At 37.9% G+C, this 21,179-nt stretch overlaps 1 protein-coding gene and 1 pseudogene across 1 annotated transcript; both read left to right on the forward strand.

The window, feature by feature from the left end:
• Positions 1 to 358: 358 nt before the first annotated feature.
• On the forward strand, positions 359 to 19,819 carry CENPH (centromere protein H). The gene is made up of 9 exons (XM_020890001.2): positions 359 to 598; positions 3,985 to 4,040; positions 9,400 to 9,448; positions 9,847 to 9,921; positions 12,298 to 12,354; positions 14,419 to 14,482; positions 14,812 to 14,863; positions 17,160 to 17,323; positions 17,980 to 19,819. The coding sequence occupies exons 1-9, from the start codon at positions 474 to 476 to the stop codon at positions 18,070 to 18,072; spliced, it is 735 nt and encodes a 244-aa protein (XP_020745660.2). The 5' UTR covers positions 359 to 473; the 3' UTR covers positions 18,073 to 19,819.
• On the forward strand, positions 978 to 4,040 carry LOC139038168 (mesoderm-specific transcript homolog protein pseudogene; annotated as a pseudogene).
• Positions 19,820 to 21,179: the final 1,360 nt, after the last annotated feature.

The following is a 21,179-nucleotide window of genomic DNA, read 5'->3' on the forward strand; positions in this document are numbered from 1 at the left end:
CTCTTTACCGGCTGAGACATAGGGAAGCCCAAGGCCATGCGATGCGAACGTCGACTCATTGGAAAAGTCCCAGATGCTGGGAAAGGCTGAGGGCAGAAGAAGAGGGGCACCAGAGGATGAGAAGGCTGGATGGCATTACCCATGCAATGAACTTGAACTTGGGCAAACTCTGGGAGACGGTGGGGAACAGGAAGGCCTAGCTGCAGTGCTAGGTCCATGGTTCTGCAGTCCATGGGATCGCAAAGAGTCGGACACTACTGGACGGCTGAACATCAACTTTAATTACTAGAGCCGGAATAAAAGAAGGGACAGCAGCAACCATGGCAACCAGAGGGCGGGGCCATGAGGCGGAAGGGGTGTGACCGCGCGCGAAGACCCTCCGGCTGGTTCCGGGTATCAATTTCGTGGCGGGAAAAGCGGCCCCTTCTGTGGCAGAGGTCGCCGGTCCTGCGTGGTAGCTCTTCGCGCCCGGAATGGAGACGCAGTCCGAGGAGCAAGCCGTCACCAAGCCTGCGGACTCCGGAGGGGAAGGCGGGCCGCCGCAGGTCGCCGGCGCCCAGGGGGCGCGTCCGGAGGACCGCATGACCCTGCTGCTCAGGTTGTTCCCTCCGACCGACGCGGCGGGAGCCAAGTGGGCGTCTTGGCCATGAGCTCCCCTCTCTGCCGAAAATGTCTAGGGTTCGAATTAAGTGTCGATCGCTTAATGGCTGGTGACTGGAGCATTCACTTAAGCTCCTTAAGCCCCTTTCTTCGTCTTGGAAAAGAGAGGAAAAATGACAGCTTCCTAGCTAAGTTGCTGTGGGAATTAAAAGATATTATAGGGTCAGCGTTTAGCAAAGGGCCTACGGAGCTATAATTAACATCGCCTGTCTTACCCACTCATGCCCTGCCGTCCTGATTTTCAAGCCCTTTGTGGGTTGCGTCCAAGCCCAGATTTATACTGGAGGGAGGTTTCTCTGCCCTTCTCTGTTATAGCCATGACCCTTTTCAATCCAGAAGCTGCGTGTTTTGTATTTTCTACCAGGAAGCAATGTCTGTACGTTGCTAAGGAAAAGACTTAATGAGAAAGGACATCAGACTTCTACTCCAGTGGGCAACTATGGTCCTGGGCCATATCCATCCTACTCTTTCTTTCTGTGTGACCCCTCAAGCTAAGACTAGTTTTCATGTGTTTAAATGGTTGGGGGAAAGTTACAAGAATGTTAATAACAGGTGAAAATTATATGAAATTAAATTTCAGTCTCCTTATGTAACATTTTATTGAAACACAACTTGCAAGGACTGAGTTGAGTAGTTAAAGCAGATACCATGAGTGAAAGTGAGTGAAAATTGTTAAATTGTGTCTGACTCTTTGTAACCCTATGGACTGTAGTCTGCCAGGCTCCTCTGTCCATGGAATTCTCCAGGGAAGAATACTGGAATGAGTAGCCATTCCCTTCTCCAGAAGTCTTCACAACCCAGGGATCAAACCTGGGTCTCCTGCTTTGACAGGCAGATTCTTTATCATCTGAGTCACCAGGGAAACCCACAGTAGATACTATAGGACTCACAAAGCCTAAATATTTACTTTCTAGTCCTTTACAGAAAAAAATTTGCAGACCTAAATCATAACAAGGGAATTTTTAAAAAAAATAAGCTTTGTAACTGGATGTATTTCAACTTCATCACTGCTTTGAAAGGCCTCACCTTACAAACCTCACAACCCCACCTTCAAAATTACCCCCCTACAAATGCACAACAGGTTCCTCCAAACGTGGAATCTTATAGCCCAGGTCTTACCCTTTCTTCCCCACTCCCACAGTTTTCCCCTTGCTCCTCACTCGTGAAAGTTGCTAGGCAAATTTTTCACCTACAAGGGACTGAACATCTTCTATTAAAGACTCTGTGGGTATGGTTGGAAGTCTCCAGATAATCATGCTTTTACATGACTTTCCAACATCCAGCTCTGATTGGTACAAGACTTGGATAGTTCTTACCCTCAGATTTCATCAAGTGATTGCTCTTAATTTCTTTGGCTTTGGCTTCACTGACAACCAGAGCCCAAACTATTCCATTTGGGGGCAGGTCAGCTTCTTGGAGGCATTTTGGCAGCCTCTGGAGCTCCAGAACCACAGGATCAGCCTTTGTCTCATGATTATGGAGATACTGTGCTCTGTGGGTTCAAGTGGAATTGATCTGGCTGACTTACCATAAAGAGTCTGTCAAATGGAGTTATATTTACCAAGACTCACCATCCTTTCCTTCAAAATTTTCTCAAGGGTGGAGGCATGCTGCCACTCATCCTCACGTGACTGATGAACTTCTTTGTATTCTCTCAAAGTCTCACCCCAGTCTTTGGGCCATACAACCAACCCCCTGAGAGTGAGCTGTGGGACCTGTGGGCAGAGATAGCAGCAGTGATGGGGATTTAGTTATCGATCGTCTTTTACAACATATACAGGAAGAAGTTCAGAAGACACGAGCGGGAGTTCTTTCCTTTTAACTATTCCCTTTCATTTTTCCTGTGGGCCATTGGATCTGGTGAATTCCTATCCAGAGTTCTCGGAGCTATACAGGAAAGTGCCCATATAGTCCAGGGTCCATTCCAGATGACCGTAGTAGCCACTGTTCACAGCTAGAAGATCCCATGGGTTTCTGGAATGCATATATGGGCTTCGTCAACTCCTGAACTGAAACGAGTAGCTTTCCTGTATTACTTTCCCCTATTCCCATCTGTTGTGTATTACACTTAGGAAGAAATGCCCCAAAGAGGTCCTGGCCACCAAACACTATTCTCTCACAAAAGTCCACCCGACTCAACTGGTGAACAGCGTTTAGTAAAAAAGGCAGCAGGAGCTCCAGGGGTGACATAATAGCCCACTTCCCATTCCTTTGACATCTGACCAAGTGTATGGGCTTGCCTTCATCTTTTTGTTCTCAGAAGATTCTGATGAACACTACTACTCACTGATGTGGAAAGACAGACATTCTTTTGTGTAAAAGTCTTTGAAACACTTCTAAAAAATGAATAAATTAAAAATCCCTTTCTACCTACAACATGAAATAATAAAATATTAAAGATATAGCATCTCCTTTTCCGTCTCAGCTAAAAATGAATGATTGTTTCAGTGTGTTCATAAAATGCTGTCTTACTAAACTCTTAAGAAATTGCTCTTTTCATTTGGAATTTTAAAACAGGGAACTGAACGCTGCAAAGCTTTAAAATTTTGTCTGATGTTCCTTAGCTACTTAACTAGATCTCAGAGTCACAAAACAAACAGAACTGGGGAGCTACCAGGTAAATGTGAAACATCTAATAAGTAGTTATCATTTTACCCATAGCTCTTCTACCCATTTTTTTGTATGATTTTTAAGTAAGTAGAGTCATTGGATGACTAAGAAACTACATAAATTACTTATTTATCCAAGGATTAGTATCTTTGGTATTTTTCTGTATCTCTTAAGAATGTTTCAATCTGTTTGTAACTCATTACTGTGTTTGGGGGTTTACCACTTTGATCTATTTCTTTGTGTAGTCTTTAAGCTTTATTTCAGTGTGACCCATTAAAAATAAATTTAAAAATCAAAATTTTAACTTTTTCTTACAGAAGCTGTTTTCCTACTGTATTTCATTTTGTGTATTTTTCTGAGGCATAACATCTTGTAAGCCTATTTTAAATAAAATGAGGCCAACCTGGAAGATTTTTTTAAAAATATATATTTACTTATTTAGCTGTGCCAAGTCTCAGTTGTCGTGTGTGGGAGGGAGCTTTCTTTGCAGCATGTGGGATCTAGTTTCCCAACCAAGGATTGAACCTGGGCCCCCTGCATCAGGAGCACTAAATCTTAACTGCTGGACCACCAGGGAAGTCCCTGGAAGATTTTAATGCTGTTTATTTATACTCATTTTGTTCCATCAGATTTCAACAAAGATGAGTTGATTTATCATATAGTAATGAATAAAACCTCAATAATTATATAACTCTCTTCTCTATCTGTTTTCAGGCTAAGAGCACAGACCAAACAACAACTCTTGGAATATAAGGCAATGGTTGATGCAAGTAAGGATTTTCATGTTCAAATAAGATTTTGTGAGTTTGATGATGAACAGTACTCCAGGGAACAGATCAATTTTACAATTATTTTCTAAGGAAGAGGGGGTGTTAGGAATTCAAGAAAATTAAGTTCTATTGTTGGAAATTCCTGTGGGCCTAGCTACCATCAACACTTTGAACATTAAGTTAGGAGATTAGATGATTGTTGAACAAGGGGTCTGAGACCTATACTTTGAGAAATACTAGATTAATGACATGAAAGCAGAAAGGAGATAGACATAAAAGTATGATTGACAATTTTCAATTCCATATAAAAATTTTTAATTTATCTTTTACAATTGTTAATCCAAAAATCTCAGGGCCAAGAGAGTAGTTAAATGATGGGTTTAGTCTTCTTAAGTAATAACCACCTAATGCCACCTGATTTATTTTAAGCCCTTGGGTCACAAAGATAGATTTTGGTTACTTTTTCTTTCTCTATGAAATAAACTTACAGAATAAAACCAAATAGTACACTGTGTTGAATCAAGAATTGTGTAAAAGCCTAGGCACCTCATAGATGTTTTAGTTACTTCCCTGTGTCCATGTTTGAACCTATATGATTTTTGTGCTCTGTTCAAGCTCACTTTAAGGCCATAGATCAGAAGGCATTTCTGGTGTGTTTTCCATCCCCATTCTAGGGTGTCTAAAGTTATCTTATGCACAAAACAGAACAAAAGAAAACAAAACCTTAAAAAAAAAAGGGCCCCCAGCCTCTCTTCTGCTTATTATAGCTAGTAAGCATTGGAGTTAGGAAATGAATCAGACCTTACTGCCTCTAAAGTCATGTCCCTTTTGTAACATCAATAAGGCCTATGTAAGAATATATATTATCTATAAAGTACTTATATTTATATATATGTAAGTATATATGTATAACAATCACTTTGCTATATACCTGAAACTAACAAAACATTGTAAATCAAATATAATTCAATTAAAAAATGCTTACCGCAAAGATGATCAGTAGGTCACTGTCCTTCCCCTGGAGGAATTAATGGTGTCCTTCTTTCCAAAGCCTGTGTTCCTTGTATTAAACAAACTATATTTATATTAGAGATGAGAAGTAAGACTTGTCTAATGCTTTTTCTGGCATGAGAGCCCACATAATATATTAAAAAAGTATAACTGATCTTAGACGATGAGTTGTAGGGGGAAAGCTATTCAAAATTTGAACCATTGAGGAATTATCTCTAGTGGTAATCATGCAATCATAGTTGAATGAATGGATGCTAGGAATAGAGATATAGTGTTGAATAAGGCTGACTTTATCCTCATGGAACTTAAATTCTATGTAGCAAAGCAGGTAAGCAAAGAGACTTGAGATAATTACGAGGTGAGATAAATGTGATGAAGGAAGTAATGGTATAAGAGGGAAGGGCAACTTTAGATACAGTAATCAGAGATGGATTCTTCAAGAAGATGACCTTAGAGCTAAAATCCAAGTGATAAGAATCTTCCTCCTCATGCCGTTCTTCTTTGCCCTGTATAGCTAATTTTAAAGGAGTTGTGACATCTGAAAACTTGAGTCGATTGAATAGTCTACACTCTAGAATTTCTACAGCTAAAGGAGAGGACGGTTTGTTACAGCCCAGGCTTCCTGGTGGCTCAGATGGTAAAGAATCTGCCTGCAATGCAGGAGACCTGGGTTCGAACCCTAGGTTGGGAAGATCCCATGGAGAAGGGAATGGCAACCCACTCCAGTATTCTTGACTGGAGCATTCCATGGACAGAGGGCTACAGTCCATAGGGTCAAAAATAATGGGACATGACTGAGCCACTAACACACACATAAGAAGTTAGGTTTTAGTTCTGAAGAGAAGATAATGTATCTAAAATTGATTAGTGTTTACCATTAAAAAATACTGAGACTTTATTGCTTGAAGGATTTTTTTTTATAATAAGTGCATCTATTTTAAGGGTATAATTTGATGAGTTTTTTGTTGTTGATGTTGTTTTAAAGTTGTATTTATTTTATTTTTTGGCCGTGGTGAGTCTTTGTTGCTACACGCTGGCTTTCTCAAGTTGTGGCAAGTGGGGGCTAGTCTCTAGTCGTGGTGTGCAAGCTTCTCATTGCAGTGGCTTTTCTGGTTTCAGAGCATGGATTCTAGGCGCACGGGCTCCAGTAGTTGCAGCACGTGGGCTCAGTAGTTGTGGCTCCTGGGCTCTCGAGCATAGGCTCAATAATTGTGGCACACAGGTTTAGCTGCTCTACATGTGGGATCCTCTCGAACCAGGGTTCAGACCAGTATCCCTTGCCTTACAAGGTGGATTCTTAACCACTGGATCACCAGGGAAGCCCAATTTGATGAGTTTTGACAAATATTACATCTCTTTAATCAAGATCACCACTAAAATCAAAGATGTAAACATTTCTACAGAAAGAGACTCACAGACTTAGAAGATGAACTTATTTGATATGTGACTAGTACAGCTAACTGCTGCTGTGTCACTTCAGTCGTGTCTGACTCTTTGCGACCCCATAGACAGCAGCCCACCAGGCTCCCCCGTCCCTGGGATTCTCCAGGCAAGAACACTGGAGTGGGTTGCCATTTCCTTCTCCAATGCATGAAAGTGAAAAGTGAAAGTGAAGTCGCTCAGTCGTGTCTGACTCTTTGTGACCTCATGGACTGCAGCCTACCAGGCTCCTCTGTCCATGGGATTCTCCAGGCAAGAGTACTGGAGTGGGTCGCCATTGCCTCCTCCGAGTACAACTAACTAGTTTCACTTTGGTTTTTCTTTAGTTGTACTACTCACATATCAAATGCTTCAGCACAGTGTGACTGGTGGTTACCATACTGGACACTGCAGATATAAGCATTTCATTTATCACAGAACAGTGCTTTTGGACAGTACTGTTCTAGAATTTAGTATAAATGTATTTATATGGTGGTTTTGTTTTTCTTCCCAACATCCTTCTTTTGTGACTTAATTCATGCAACAAAATTCACCATTTTAAAATGTACAATTCAGTAACTTTTAGTATTATTTACAATGTTGTGTAACCATTACCACTATCTAATTGCAGAACATTTGCATTACTCTATAAAGAAACCCCAAACCTGTTTGTAGTCACTCCCAAAGTGTCTGGCTACTTTTGCACAGTGTAGCATTTTTGTGATTCATCCATGCTCTTTTGTTTCAGTAATTCATTCCTTTTTATTGTGAAGTACGTTTTATGATGACTGCACCACAGTTCGTTAACCCATTTACCTGTTGATGAACATCTGAATTGTTTGCAGTGTTTGCCCTTCATAAATAAAGCTGCATGGACAGTTGTCATTTGTATATCTTTTTGTGAACATTTGCTTTCATTTCTCTTCGTTAAATACCCAAAAGTGAAATTTCAAGGTGATATGGTAAGTGTATGTTTAACTTTTTAAGAAACTACCAAACTGCTAAAATAATTATACCATTATGGCAGATTCCTCCCCAGCAGTGTATGAGATTTCCAGTTACTCAATATCCTCTCCAAAACTTTGTACTCTCAGTCTTTTAGAATTTTAGCCATTCTAGTAAGTATATAGTAATATATTTTATGTGGTTTTAATTTATATTTCCCTAATAACTAATGTTGTTGATCATCTTTTCATGTCTTATTGGTAGTTTACTTTTTTGAAGTGTCCTTTCAAATCTTTGCCCATTTTTAGTTAGACTGTTAGTCTTACTGAGTTTGAGTTTTAATTAAAAATGAATATATTATATATTCTCTTAAACATTCACTTCTTTCAAAAAATACAGTCCTGTTTCAGATGAATAAATGTGTGTGTGTGTGTGTACATATATATGTATATACATATATATATGACAAATATTCTCCTAGTTTGTTGCTTTTTTATTTTCTTAACTGTCTTTTCAGGAGCAGAAGGCATTAATTTTTATGAAGTGTTGTTTTTCACTGTTTTTCTTTTGTGGTTTGTGGTTTATGAGTTCTGTCTAAGAAACTAACTACTTCAAGGTTGCAAAGATTTTCTCCTATGTTTGTTCTAGAAGTCTTAAAGTTTTAAGTTTAACATTCAGTACTGTGATTCATTTTGGGTTAAGTTTTGTGTATAGTGTGAGCTAAGTAAGGGTCAAGGTTCATTTTTCTTCCATGTGTAAATTCAGTTTTTCTGACATTTATTGAAAAGACTTCTTTATCCATTGTATATGTGTAGGTCTGTTTCTGGACTTTTTCTTCTGTTCCTTTGAGTAATTTGTCTATCTTTACAATGGTACCACACTGTTTGGATTACTGTAGCTTTATAGTAAGTCTTAATTATCAGCTGCTATAAGTCCTTCAAGTTCATTCTTTGTCAAAATTGTTTTGACTTTTCTTGGTCCTTTATTTTTCTATATGCATTTTAAAATCAGCTTGTCAGTTTCTGGAATTTTGAGTGGGACTGTGGTAGCTCAGCTGGTAAAGAATCCACCTGCAGTGCAGAAGGCCCCCGTTCGATCCCTGGGTCGGGAAGACCCCCTGGAGAAGGGACAGGCCACCCGCTCCAGTATTCTGGGGCTTCCCTGGTGGCTCAGATGGTAAAGACTCCGCCTGCAATGCAGGAGGCATGGGTTAAATCCCTGGGTTGGGAAGATCCCCTGGAGGAGGGCATGGCAACACGCTCTCGTATTTTTGCCTGGAGAATCCCTGTGGAGGACCCTGGTGGGCTGCAGTCCATGGGGTCACAAAGAGTCAGACCCGACTGAGCAACCAGGCACGACAGAGCACACAGATCGGTGCAGGTGAATTCATTATTTTGGCAGTTGTTATATTGGCCGTGATGCTCCCAGGTCATGTGGGTAGTGCATCTTTCCATTTTACTATCTGTTACTGTTTAGTGGAGAGGTCATACATACATGTATTTTGTTAAATTTATCCTTAATTATTTTGTTTTTGGATGTAATTTTACATATATTTAAAATTTTTTATGTATAGACATAGTTTTTATTTTATTCCATTGGTCTCGATTTTTTTACTCTCTTTTTCTGTCATTCTAATCTGTGCTGTCTAATATGATAGTCACTAGCTCCAGGTGACCATTGAACACTTGAAATATGGTCATTCCTCATTGAGAAGGACTACATGTAAAATACGAACAGAAGAAAAGATTGTGAACTATTTCAACAGTAATTCCAAATTGCTTACATGTTAAAGTGACAATACTTTGGATCTACTGGGTTAAATAAGCTTTATTAAAATTAATTTCACTTGTTTCTTTACTTTTGTAATGTGGAAACTAGAAATTTAAAATTACGCATTTGGTTTGCATTTGTGGCTCACATTATATTTTTGTTGGACAATGCTTTTGTAAAATATTTCTAACTTCAGAAATTTATTTATTTGTAGATGAAGAAAAAACTCCAGAACAAATCATGCAGGAAAAGCAAATTGAAGCGTATGTCATATTTAAAATTTTAGTTGTGTTTTTTACAGATTTAATAATATTATCCATCTTATAATATTGTCTTTCTTTTTCCTTTCTTTGTTTTTCCAAGTAATTTTTCATGCACATATTGAGACGTTATTGATGTGGGATGTAGAGTTACATGCACATGAGTGATTTACCACATTAGCACTCTCGGCATCTATCCCACTTTAATAAGATATTTATCAAAGTAACTCAGTGGGAATCAGGTTACCAAATCTGTAAATGTGTCAGTGTGGGATCCTATAGAATACTATTATTTAGATAACAGGCATTTTACTTTCTTCAGAGATTTACTTTATACCTTTATTCCAGCAGTTACTTTATCTGATATTGCTGACATTCTTTGGTTCATGCTTCTTTGGCAGTAAAATTGAAGAACTAGAAAATGAAGTTGAAGAGGCAAAAATTGCTTTTGAAATGAAAAAGCTTGCATTAGACAGGTAATTATTACCTTTTAAGTATGCAAAATGGGCATTCCTCAAGGTGGGGTGTGTGTGTACTAAGTCGCTTCTGTCATGTCCAGCTCTTTGCAACCCTATGGACTGTAGCCCACCAGGCTCCTCTGTCCATGGGATTCTCCAGGCAAGAATACTGGAGCAAGTTGCCATGCCCGCCTCAGGGGATCTTCTCAAGCCAGGGGTTGAACTGGAGTCTCTTATGTCTCCTGCTTTGGCAGGTGGGTTCTTTACCACTAGTCTGAATTAATCAAAATGATGATTAGTTGATGGTCCCACAAATTTTGAGCCCTGAGAGAAAAGTTACATCATTAATGTTTTCATTTGAAGAAGTTACATAAGACAGGGTTAATAAGGAAATGTCAATCAAGACAATAGAAGTGTGAGGTTAAATCACATTTGGTGTTTGAAAGGATTGTACGATTTATTTTTGGTTGTGCTGGGTCTTAGTTGTGGCAAGAGGAATCCTTAGTTGCAGCATATGGGATTTAGTTCCCCAGACAGGATTGAACCCAGGCCACTGCATTGGGAGTCTTAGCTACTGGGCCACCAGGGAAGTCTCATATTTACCCCAGTAACTCTTAATGGAGTAAAGGAATTGTCACTGAGTTTAAATATATATATATATATTTTTTTTCATTTATTTTTATTAGTTGGAGGCTAATTACTTTACATCATTGCAGTGGTTTTTGTCATACATTGAAATGAATTAGCCATGGATTTACATGTATTCCCCATCCCGGTCCCCCCTCCCACCTCCCTCTCCACCCGATCCCTCTGGGTCTTCCCAGTGCACCAGGCCCGAGCACTTGTCTCATGCACCCAACCTGGGCTGGTGATTAAATATATTTTTAATTTTAGACTTTGCATGTATATTTTTTCATTCAGCAAATATTTAAGTGCTTACTCTGTTGGCTCTTTGTGCTGGATGCTGGTATACAGCTGTCAATAAGACAAACGTAGTCTCTATTATAGACTTATGATCTGAATTAATAATTTCAATTCAGTGAATGACTCTAATGGTTTTTCCCTTGTATTTCTGACCTTTCCAGATACATTTATTTACATTTAATTGAAAATAGTTAAAGTCCTTTTAATTACTTCTAGCAGTGAGCTTTTTTCCCTCATCTAATGTGCTGGCTCATTATATAGATGATATTTTTTTACTAAGATCAGAGCTATTAAGATATCCCCTTTAATGAAATGACTAATATTGCTGAGCTTATTGCCTTTTCATTATTACTTATTTACTAGCTATTGAATTTAAAAACAAATTACAGTGCTTGCTTATACATAGACATATTTTTAAGTTTATAGTCAAGTATGGCTTTGTATTCCCTAACTCTACCTAATTTGAGCCTGCTGATCTGTATGCCTTTTTTTCTTCCAGTTTTATTGAGATATAATTGACATACAGCAGTGTATAAGTTTGGGCTTCCCTGGCAGCTCAGTGGCAAAGAATCCGCGTGCAAATGCAGGAGACATGGGTTTGATCCCTGGGTCAGGAAGATCCCCTGGAGAAAGGAAATGGTAACCCACTCCAGTATTCTTGCCTGGAAAATCTCATGGACAGAGGAGCCTGGCAGGCTGCAGTCCATGGGGTCACAAAAGAGTCGGACACAACTTAATGGCTAAACAAAAACTGTATAAGTTTAAGGTGTAGAGCGTGTTTTGACTTACATGCATCCTGAAATGATCATCACAGTAGGTTTAGTGAACATCAACCATCTCATATAGATACAAAATTTAAAAAATAGGAAAAGGGAACTCCCTGGTAGTCCAGTGGCTAAGACTCTGCACTCCTGATACAGGTGGGCTGGGTTTGATCCCTGGTCAGGGAACTAGATCCCACATGCCACAACTAAGATTCTATGCAGCCAAATAAATAAAAATAAATGTTTAAAAAAATAAATAAAAATAAAAAAAAAATAAAAATAGGAAAAAAAAATGTTTTTCTTGTGGTGAGAATTCTTAGACTTATTCTCTTAACTTTCATATGTAACTTATAGCAAGGTTAATTGTATTTTATCATATTGTACATTACATTTTGTAAGGCCTTACTGCTTCCTCCCAGCCCTGCACCTAGGTGGATGGTCTGGAGAGCAAGTTCAGACAGGGTGTCAGGCCAGCTCAGCCCTTCTGCCTGGCCGTGCACAACCACATATAACAGCCCCATCCCTCTTGGTGTTACTTGGTGTTTCGATGACTGACTTACCAAATTATTTCCCATATAATACTATTTAAAAACCTACTTTTGTTTTATGTTACATTTAAACAGAAATCAATCTTTGTTGTATTTTTAAATTTTCACTGTACCATAAGTGTTATCCATGTTTTATAATGGAGTTTTTTCCTCTATAGGATGCAACTTTCAACTGCGCTTAAAAAACATCTGGAGAAGACTGACATCAAGACTAGGTATCTTTTTTTTGTTTGTTTTATTTTATGTTTTCTGGATTTGGTAAGGATGGCAGTAAGGGAGTTCGTATAATGATTAGTTCCATAATTTTTTTTTTTTAATTATCTGTCACTGTTGACCACCTTTATCTGGGAAGTAAGAAGAGTGGGCTCTTCTCATCATTACAAACTTTGTAGTCCCACTGACATCCTGTTCCAAATGGATGGGGACCCTGAGAATCAATGGAGGTTTACCCGGATGATCTCAAATTTTGAAGGAAGCTTTTGAAAGTTAACTTTTGTTTGATACTTACTGTAAGACAGGAACAATGCTATCTCATTTAAGCCAACAATAACCCAATGAAATAGGAAATATACTCCTCATTTTTCATGGGCAGAAATGAGCAACTTATATAATTTGCCAAGGGATATAAAATAAAGACTCTGGCATTCAAGTTCATCTATAATCCGATCCTAAGACAGAAAGCTGGCAATCCACATATAACAAGCCTCCCAAAGGAAGGTGGCACTAGGAAATATGAGAACCACTCTTCTTGCCCAGTCTTATTTCTACCCTTTTACTCCGGCTGTACCAAACTGCTTGTTAGGTATTCTTCATACTTACACTTGACCCTTGAACAGCATGGGTTTGAACTGCTTGAGTCCACTTTTATGCAGGTGTTTTGTGTGTGTTTTTTTCCAATAAATATAGTACCTATATTTTCATTTTACAGATCTTTAAGTATGGGGGAAAGTTGGTATTTATTTAGAGGTCACAGTATGTGGAATCAGTGAACTAGGGTTTGATCCAGACTGTTTCAGCTTTCTGTCCTTGGGTGAGTCATTTAATTCCTTTGTTTTTGAGGCAGAGGGAGCAGTGCTGTGGACTGTGTGGACAGTTGGTAACTCTAACCACCCACTCTAGCTGCATTGTTCAAGGATCAACTGTACTTTTACATCCTTTAAGACTCAGGGTTTCCTTGTTCTGTTCTTTCCACAACTCTTACAAGGGTTCATATTCATTACTGAGTCTAATGAAGTCGTAACGATGGTTGTGGATTTATTTTTTTCCCCATAAGATTCTTTCCTCTTTGAAAACAGGTACTGTGTTTTATTCTATTTTATAATCTTGGTGCCTGGTACAATCTTGACATGAGGTAGTCTCTCAGAAATACTTGTTGAAGGAATGCGGAATAAAAGCAGTTTATTCAGTGAAACTATTCTGTCTGATATAGATACATGTCATTATACATTTGTCAAAATGCATAGAATGTACAACACCAAGAGTGAACCTTCATGTAAACTCTGGACTTTGGATGGTAATGATGTGTCAGTGTAGGTTCATCATTTGTAACAAATGGGCCACTCTGGTGGGGGAGGCTGTGCCAGTGTGGGGCCAGAGGGTGTATGGGCTTCCCTTCCACTTGGTGTTGCCCTGAATCTAAAACTGGTCTAAAAACTAACATCTGGGGACTTCCCTAGTGGAACAGTGACTAAGAATTTGCACTCCCAATGCAGGGGGCCCGAGTTTGATCCTTAGTCAGGGACCTAGATCCCACGTGCCTCAACTAAAGGTCCCACATGCTGCAATGAAGATGGAGGATCCTGTGTACCGAAACGAAGACTCAGCACAGCCAAATTAATTAATTTTTAAAAAATCCTAAAGTCCGTTTCCAAAAAAACCTATGTATTAGCAAGTTATTGTATGAGATTTTTAGAAATGTTCCTGGGGACTTCCTTTGCAGTCCAGTGGTTAAGACTCCTGTGTTTCCACTGCAGAAGACACTGGTTCAATCCTTGGTTAGGGAACTAAGATCCTGCATGCTATGGGGTATGGCCAAGAAAAAAATAAGAAATGTTCCTGCATGCTTAAATTTGATATTCTTTGTTGTCTATGAGCAAAAATTTTTCTAGGGAAATGCATCAGAAATTCAGTTTACACCAAACTTTTATAGACTTATTTTGTTAAACAATGACTATATTGAAGTGTACAGTGGATATAATGAAAGTATATATATACTAACTGATTTCTTAATTAATGAAAAATTTTAAACTTAATAAATCATATTTTTTATTCCTTTTCAGTGTGCTCATGGATAACATGAAACAAATATTAAATCTGAATAAATTAATAATGAAATCACAGCAGGTAATTCTGAACATAAAGCTGCTTATGCATTCTCATGATTTCAGTAACACATTCTTGCTAGTAACTGTATGTGACTAAATAGGATTGCCCAAAGACGGGTATGGTTGGAATTCAGTATCCTTAAGTTTTCCCTCTTTTCATAGTTCCATTATTTCTGACTAATTATCTACTTAATCATTTAAGCTACTCTTTCCTTCCCTTTTTTGTGTAAAAATAGAGGAATTGAAAACTGAAGCTCTGGAAAATATGAATAGATAAAATTCAATGATTTAAATATTATAGGTGTGTTCTTAGGTTATGTGCCTTAATCTTTTTATTTCTAATAACAGGAAACGCGGGATTTGGAGGAAAAATTGCTTGATGTTAGAAAGAAGAGATTGCGTATGTAGAACACTTTTTGGCTCTTTTGTCCGAGAACACATTTTTCACTCAATTTGAAGCTCTCCCAATCAGTGAAAACTTTTTTAATTTTCAAATTTTCTTAAAATTTTGGACGTGGCAATTTAATGAATATATAAAGTGCATCTTGCTTGATCCACTGTTTCAGAACTTTGAATCACAAAAATTAATACATTCTCAGTGGGGGGAAAATATCAAGTAATACAGAAAAGTATAATGTGAAAGCCATACCTCTTTCTTGTGTGACCACAATTAGATATACATCACTTCAGGCCTTTTTCCACACCCACATAAACATTTATATTTATAATTTTTTAAATTACTTATTTATTTTATTTTTTGGCTGCACTGGGTCTTTGCTGCTTTGCGAGGACTTTTCCCTAATGGTGGTGAGCAGAGGCTATATTCTTGGCTGCAGCACTTCGCTTCTTATTGTGGTGGCTTCTCTGGTTGTGGAGCATAGGCTCTAGGTGTGGACGCTTCAGTAGCTGCAGCACCCAGGCTCAGTACTGGGGGCACTAGGGCTTAGTTGCTCCACAACATGTGGATCCTCCCAGACCAGGGCTCGAACCCATGTCCCCTGCATGGCAGGCAGATTCCTGTGGAAGTCCATACATAATTTTATGTTTTTAAATGACCACTTGATACATATGGTTCTGTAGTTTAACTTAACATGAGATGGCTTTTTGCATTGACATTATTGAAATGTTTTATTGAAATCTATTTCAGAGAGAACTAAGGCTAGTTCTACATATTCTCTATAAAGAATTTGAAAACAAAAATATACGTAAGAAAAATTAAATTTTTTATTTTATCAAGAGATAATCGATCATTGCTTTTTATTTATAAATTGGCATAATTTTATTCTGTATTACTCTTTTTTTATTTGACAGTTATAGGCATGATTTATTATTTTTAAACATTATGTATATTTGCCTTTTAACAAATCATTTATTTTTATTATTTTTGGCTGTGCTGGGCCTTCACTGCCGCACAGACTTTTCTCCAGTTGTGGCAAGCGAGGGCTTCTCACTGCTGTGGCCTCTTTTGTGGAGCAGAGCCTCCAGGGCTCAGGGGCCTCCGTAGTTTTGGCAGATGGGCTCAGCAGTTGCCGTACCTGGGCTCTAGGGCACAGATTCAATACTTGTGGCACGTGGACTTACTTTCTTCCACGGCACGTGGGATCTTCCCAGATCAGGGATCAAACTCTTGTCTCCTGCATTGGCAGGTGGATTCTTTACCACTGAGCCACCAAGGAAGCCCCTAGATTTGCCTCTCGTAAGTAATCTCAGGGTCAGAAGTGGTCCTGGTCACCTGTCTAATCACCCTTTGGCTTCTTTTTCCATTGCATTCCAACCTACTTTTGATACATCATGTCAAGGAACTGAGCTCCTGAGATATACCCATTTATAAATACTGTCTGTCCCCAACTTACGGTGTTTCGACTTACAATTTTTTTACTTTACGATGATATGCATTCAGTAGAAACTGAATCCAGATTTTGAATTTTGCTTTTTTCCTGAGCTTGTTATAGTCTCTCATGTGATTCCAGGCAGCAGCAGCAGCCACATGATCACACCAGTAAACAGCCAATACACTTACAACTATTGTTTTTCACTTTCAGTACAGTATTCAATAAATTACATGAGATATTTAATATATTGTTATAAAGCAGGCTTTGCTTAGATGGTTTTGCCCAATTGCAGGTTAATGTAAGGGTTCCGAGCATGTTTAAGGCAGGCTAGACTAAGCTGTGATGTTTGGTGGATTAGGGACATTTTTGACTTAGGATATTTTCAACTGAAGATGAAAGGAAGATCTCTAGTGTAATTCTCAGAATATTTCAGGAACAACAACAAAAATGGTTGATGATATTTATCTCTGAAGAAGGGAATCTTACCTTTCCTTGAAAATTTATTGATATGTAATTTTTGTAAATTAAGGGAGGGGGAGTATTTCCTTACATATATCACCTATTTTTTTGGCAACCCAGAGGAAGTCCTCTGACATGTTGCCATGGCAAACATTTGTAACAGTATCATTGTCATGCATGCACACTTCAACGTCTCACAGAGGGCATTGCTAAGTACGAAATTAAAATATTGGTGTTTTCCACCAGAGAAATAATTTTCATGTCAGAATGGAACTGCAACCTAAAATACATATTAAAAATTTTCCCTTGACTGAAATAGTCAGGAACTGTTCTGCTTTATGTTTTCAAGATTCTTGTTTATAGGAGTTGTCATATATAGTATATTGTTTTATTTTTAACCAATAGAATTAAAACAAGCTTCAGAAAGAAAGCTGTTAGAAATACAGACTGAAAAGAACAAACAGAAAGAAGATTTGGATAGTATGGAAAATTCAGACAAAATAAAGACCATACAACAAAACCTGGAGACAGAGATACAGATTACTACAGTTATTCAAAATGTGTTCCAGGTAATATTTATGTAAAATAGGAAGGGGGTGGTAAAGAACTTTTTAAAAGTGATTAATTCTATTATTTTCAGGCTTCATATTTTTATATATAACTGAATTAATTCAGTATCATTGAGCTGCAGTTTTTCAAAGAATAATGACTAGAATTTTCATTAATTATAACCTTTATCAGTCCTCCATTGCCTACCACAAAAATAATCTTCACCTTTGTCAAAGTCTTGGAACTTTGCAAGGGCTGAGAATTAAGCTCTTTTACCTCTTACCAAAATAATGCCTATTACTTACAATTTGTTTTTCAGTGTAGAAATGCAAAATGAACTCTGAACCATAACGGTAATCTTTTTCCTTTAGGAAACACTGCAAATATCCTTCCTTAAGAGGTAAAAACTATCTACAAAAACTAGCAAAGCAGAAAAATTGTTATAAACATTGTAAATATTCCCTAGCATTATAGCAATCAAGGTTGAAGCCTTATTGAAAGTAGAAATAAAGACAAAAGAATGCATTTGCTATTTTTTTCCCATCATCACAGAGTAAATGTTCACACATAATTCTGTAAATATTTGATAAGTGAAAGAGATTTTTTAAAAATCTTGATAAATTTTTAAAACTACTGAGAACTTTAATTTTAAAACAGTTTTTTTCTTAAATTACAGAACCTCATTTTGGGGAGTAAAGTCAACTGGGCAGAGGATCCTGCCCTCAAGGAAACTGTTCTGCAGCTTGAGAAGAATCTCACCATGATCTAATAGGAATTCTAGTTCGACTTTTTTTGTTTCTGTTTTTAATGTCATTTAAATAGAAATTTCAAATGAAATGCTTTTCAGTGTTTTTGGAATGATTCTAATACTGCAATTATTTTTTTTTAGCTTGAGTTACATGTTACATGGAATCTATTGTTTTAAATATAATAAAGTGACTGGCATAGTCTAAATATGGAAATCTTAGCCTTGGAAGGGCCCCAAAAGACATCTAGTCCAGCCTTCTACTGAATATGGACATTTTTTTCTACAACATTCCTGGAAATCCCAGCTCTCATTTGGAATACTTCTGTGTATTTGTTTGTCAACAAAATATTAGAAAGTTGGAAAAGCATATCCACACACATCTTTTTTTTATTCAACTGTCAATTATATTTTATTCAGATAAATCTCATTTTAGTTCAACTCACTACAGATTTTTTTTTTTTTTTTTGCCTTTTTAAAAAAATTGGGGGACTTCCCTGGTGGTCCAGTGGCTGGGGGTCCATGTTCCCAGGGCAAGGGGGCCCAGGTTCAGTTCCGGGTTAGGGAACTGGATCCCACATGGTTGCAGTGAAGAGTCTGCATGCCACAGCCGAAGACCCCACATGTGGCAACTGAGACCAGGTGCAGCCAAAGAAGTGATTTTTTTTTTTAATTTCCAAAAAATTGAGATATAATTGATACAGAGCACTGTGTAAGTTTAAGATGTACAACACTGTTGATCTGACCACCATTAGCTAACATCTCACATAATTATCATTTCTTTATCATGGTGAGAATATGTAAGATTATCCTCTTAGCGACTTTGAAGTGTGTAATGTAGTATTGTTAACTAGAATCACAATGTTGTATGTTAAATCTCCAAAATTTATTCATCTTCTAACTGCAAGCTTGTACCTTTTGACCACCATTTTCTCAGTTCTCTCACCCCTCCATCCACATTTTTAAACAAATACCCAAATAAAGCACCTCAATCATGAAAAAAGAAGAAAAAGAAAAACATTCTGATTACAGAAAAATTGTGACTTTATTTTGTATTTTTATGTTTATTATGTATCGCTTTTATTAAAAAAGTAAATGTTATTCTATCTTATTAAAAAATTAGAACTTGAAGCATTTTATAGTATCCAATTTCATTTTTTGAAAACTCTGCTTTGAGCTCTTTATTAATTTGGAGTTATTGATAAATTTTATAGACAATAGTCTTTTCAACATTATTTTAAGAAAGACTTTAAACTTGAAAAGATGCACTGCAATCGACAATAGTATTTGAAATCTGTTCTTTAGATCAATAGCAAAAATGATATTTGCCTAAATTTGAATTCTGAAATCTTTTCTTTGGAATATTTCTAGTTTGGCTTCATTTTTTGATAAATCACAATTTATGATTTGATAAATCATAACTACATAAATTTTATATGTAGTTACTCTTTTTGCCACAGTGTATTCTTGGAAATTGTCCATGTGAATTAGGAAAGAAGTTATATTTTTCTCATAGAAAAAATTTCTGAAAAATACTTTCCTGATCCAAAGATAGAGCATTACATGTTATCATAGATGCACCCTTTATTAGTGAATCCCAACTCAAAGGATTATCACCATCCTCAGAAAAACTTCCTGCATTTTACTAAAATTTTATTGTCCTGTTGTGTGCTCCCTCTTAAAGCCCAGCTCTGAGAGAGAAATTGTATTAGTTATGTTTCTTGGAAATCATGCTGAATAAAAACCTCAAATCTCAGTGACTTATAAGAAATACATTCTCTGTTGAATCCATGATTTGGCTGATTATCCTAGGACCTAGGCTGAGGGAGCAGTCACTATCTGAAACACATGCTCATGGCTTGTGAAAGTGAAGTCGCTCAGTTGTGTCCGACTCTTTGCCACCCCGTGGACTATAGCTCACCAGGCTCCTCCGTCCATGGGATTCTCCAGGCAAGAATACTGGAGTGGGTTGCCATTTCTTTCTCCAGGGGATGTTCCCAACCCAGGGATCAAACCCGCGTCTCCCGCATTGCAGGCAGACGCTTTACCCTCTGAGCCACCAGGGAAGCCATGACTGATGAGGCCAAGTCAAATTATGCAAGCACATTCAGTTTGTACTTAGAGCAAGTGTACATTATATCCATCCAGGTTCATTGACCAAGCTCAACACTGGGGCAGGAAAGTATATACCTCTCACAGCAGAAGTGCTGAGTTTCAGAGTAGGAAAAAGCAAAGGGATATTTGCTGAAAAGAATACAGTCTACCACAGCCTGCTACTTTGGTCTTAAATATTAATTTCCCTTCTGCATGTAAAAGATGTGCCTTTCCCCAAAGATGGTAAGCTAACAATGTCACCCAGCCATACCAGTTTCAAATAGTCTCCAGTTAAGTCCAGTTTGATTCTTCCTGATCTAGAGACCTGTGACCTGAAAAGACCAATGATATTGCTTCACACAGTCAGCAAATAATGATGACAAGGACTGGGGCAATTCTGAAACACTGCTTGGCAAATGAACAGAAGTGCCCCTTCTAAGGGGACAGGGAACACCTTTGGATTTGGCTCTTGTTCTGCTGTCTGGAAGCAGTTCTTTATCTGTGGTCCTTCCCTCTGCCCTATGGGAGGTTCTCCCTGTCCATTGCTAACTTTGGCCATATCTGAAGAGGGCATCAGAGATTATGCCCATCTGAACATTTTTCTCAATTGGGACACAAATATCATTTTACATCCTAAACAATCACAGTCTTTTAAAATCCAGGCTAGTGGTATCTTTGCTAATACATTTTTTTCTCAAAAAATGGTGGGAGTGGTGGGAGTGATGGTTGTTTTGGTTGGCTATTTCCTCATATCAAACTGATTTACCAGCTGCCTGGACTTGCAAATAAAGTTTTATTGGAACAAGGCCACACCCACAGGTTTACATATTATCTATGGCTGCCTTTCTACAATAGCATACGTTGGTCCCCTGCTTATGATGGTACACCTTAGGATTTTTCAACTCTATGATGGTGTAAAAGCTATATGCATTCGGTAGAGACCATACTTCAAACTGATCTTTTCCTGGGCTAACAATACTCTCTGATGATCTAGAGTAATGCTGGGCAGCAGCAGCAAGCCACATCTGTCAGCCACA

The sequence above is a fragment of the Odocoileus virginianus genome, chromosome 14 (genome assembly GCF_023699985.2).
Source record: "Odocoileus virginianus isolate 20LAN1187 ecotype Illinois chromosome 14, Ovbor_1.2, whole genome shotgun sequence".
Taxonomy (NCBI): Eukaryota; Metazoa; Chordata; class Mammalia; order Artiodactyla; family Cervidae; genus Odocoileus; species Odocoileus virginianus.

What these genes read in the sequence shown, in the direction of transcription:
- CENPH (XM_020890001.2), top strand. Translation starts at nt 474, where the DNA reads ATGGAGACGCAGTCCGAGGAGCAAGCCGTCACCAAGCCTGCGGACTCC. An exon ending in CGCATGACCCTGCTGCTCAG is followed by an intron (nt 599 to 3,984) that starts GTTGTTCCCTCC and finishes ATCTGTTTTCAG; the next exon opens with GCTAAGAGCACAGACCAAAC. An exon ending in CAGGAAAAGCAAATTGAAGC is followed by an intron (nt 9,449 to 9,846) that starts GTATGTCATATT and finishes CTTCTTTGGCAG; the next exon opens with TAAAATTGAAGAACTAGAAA.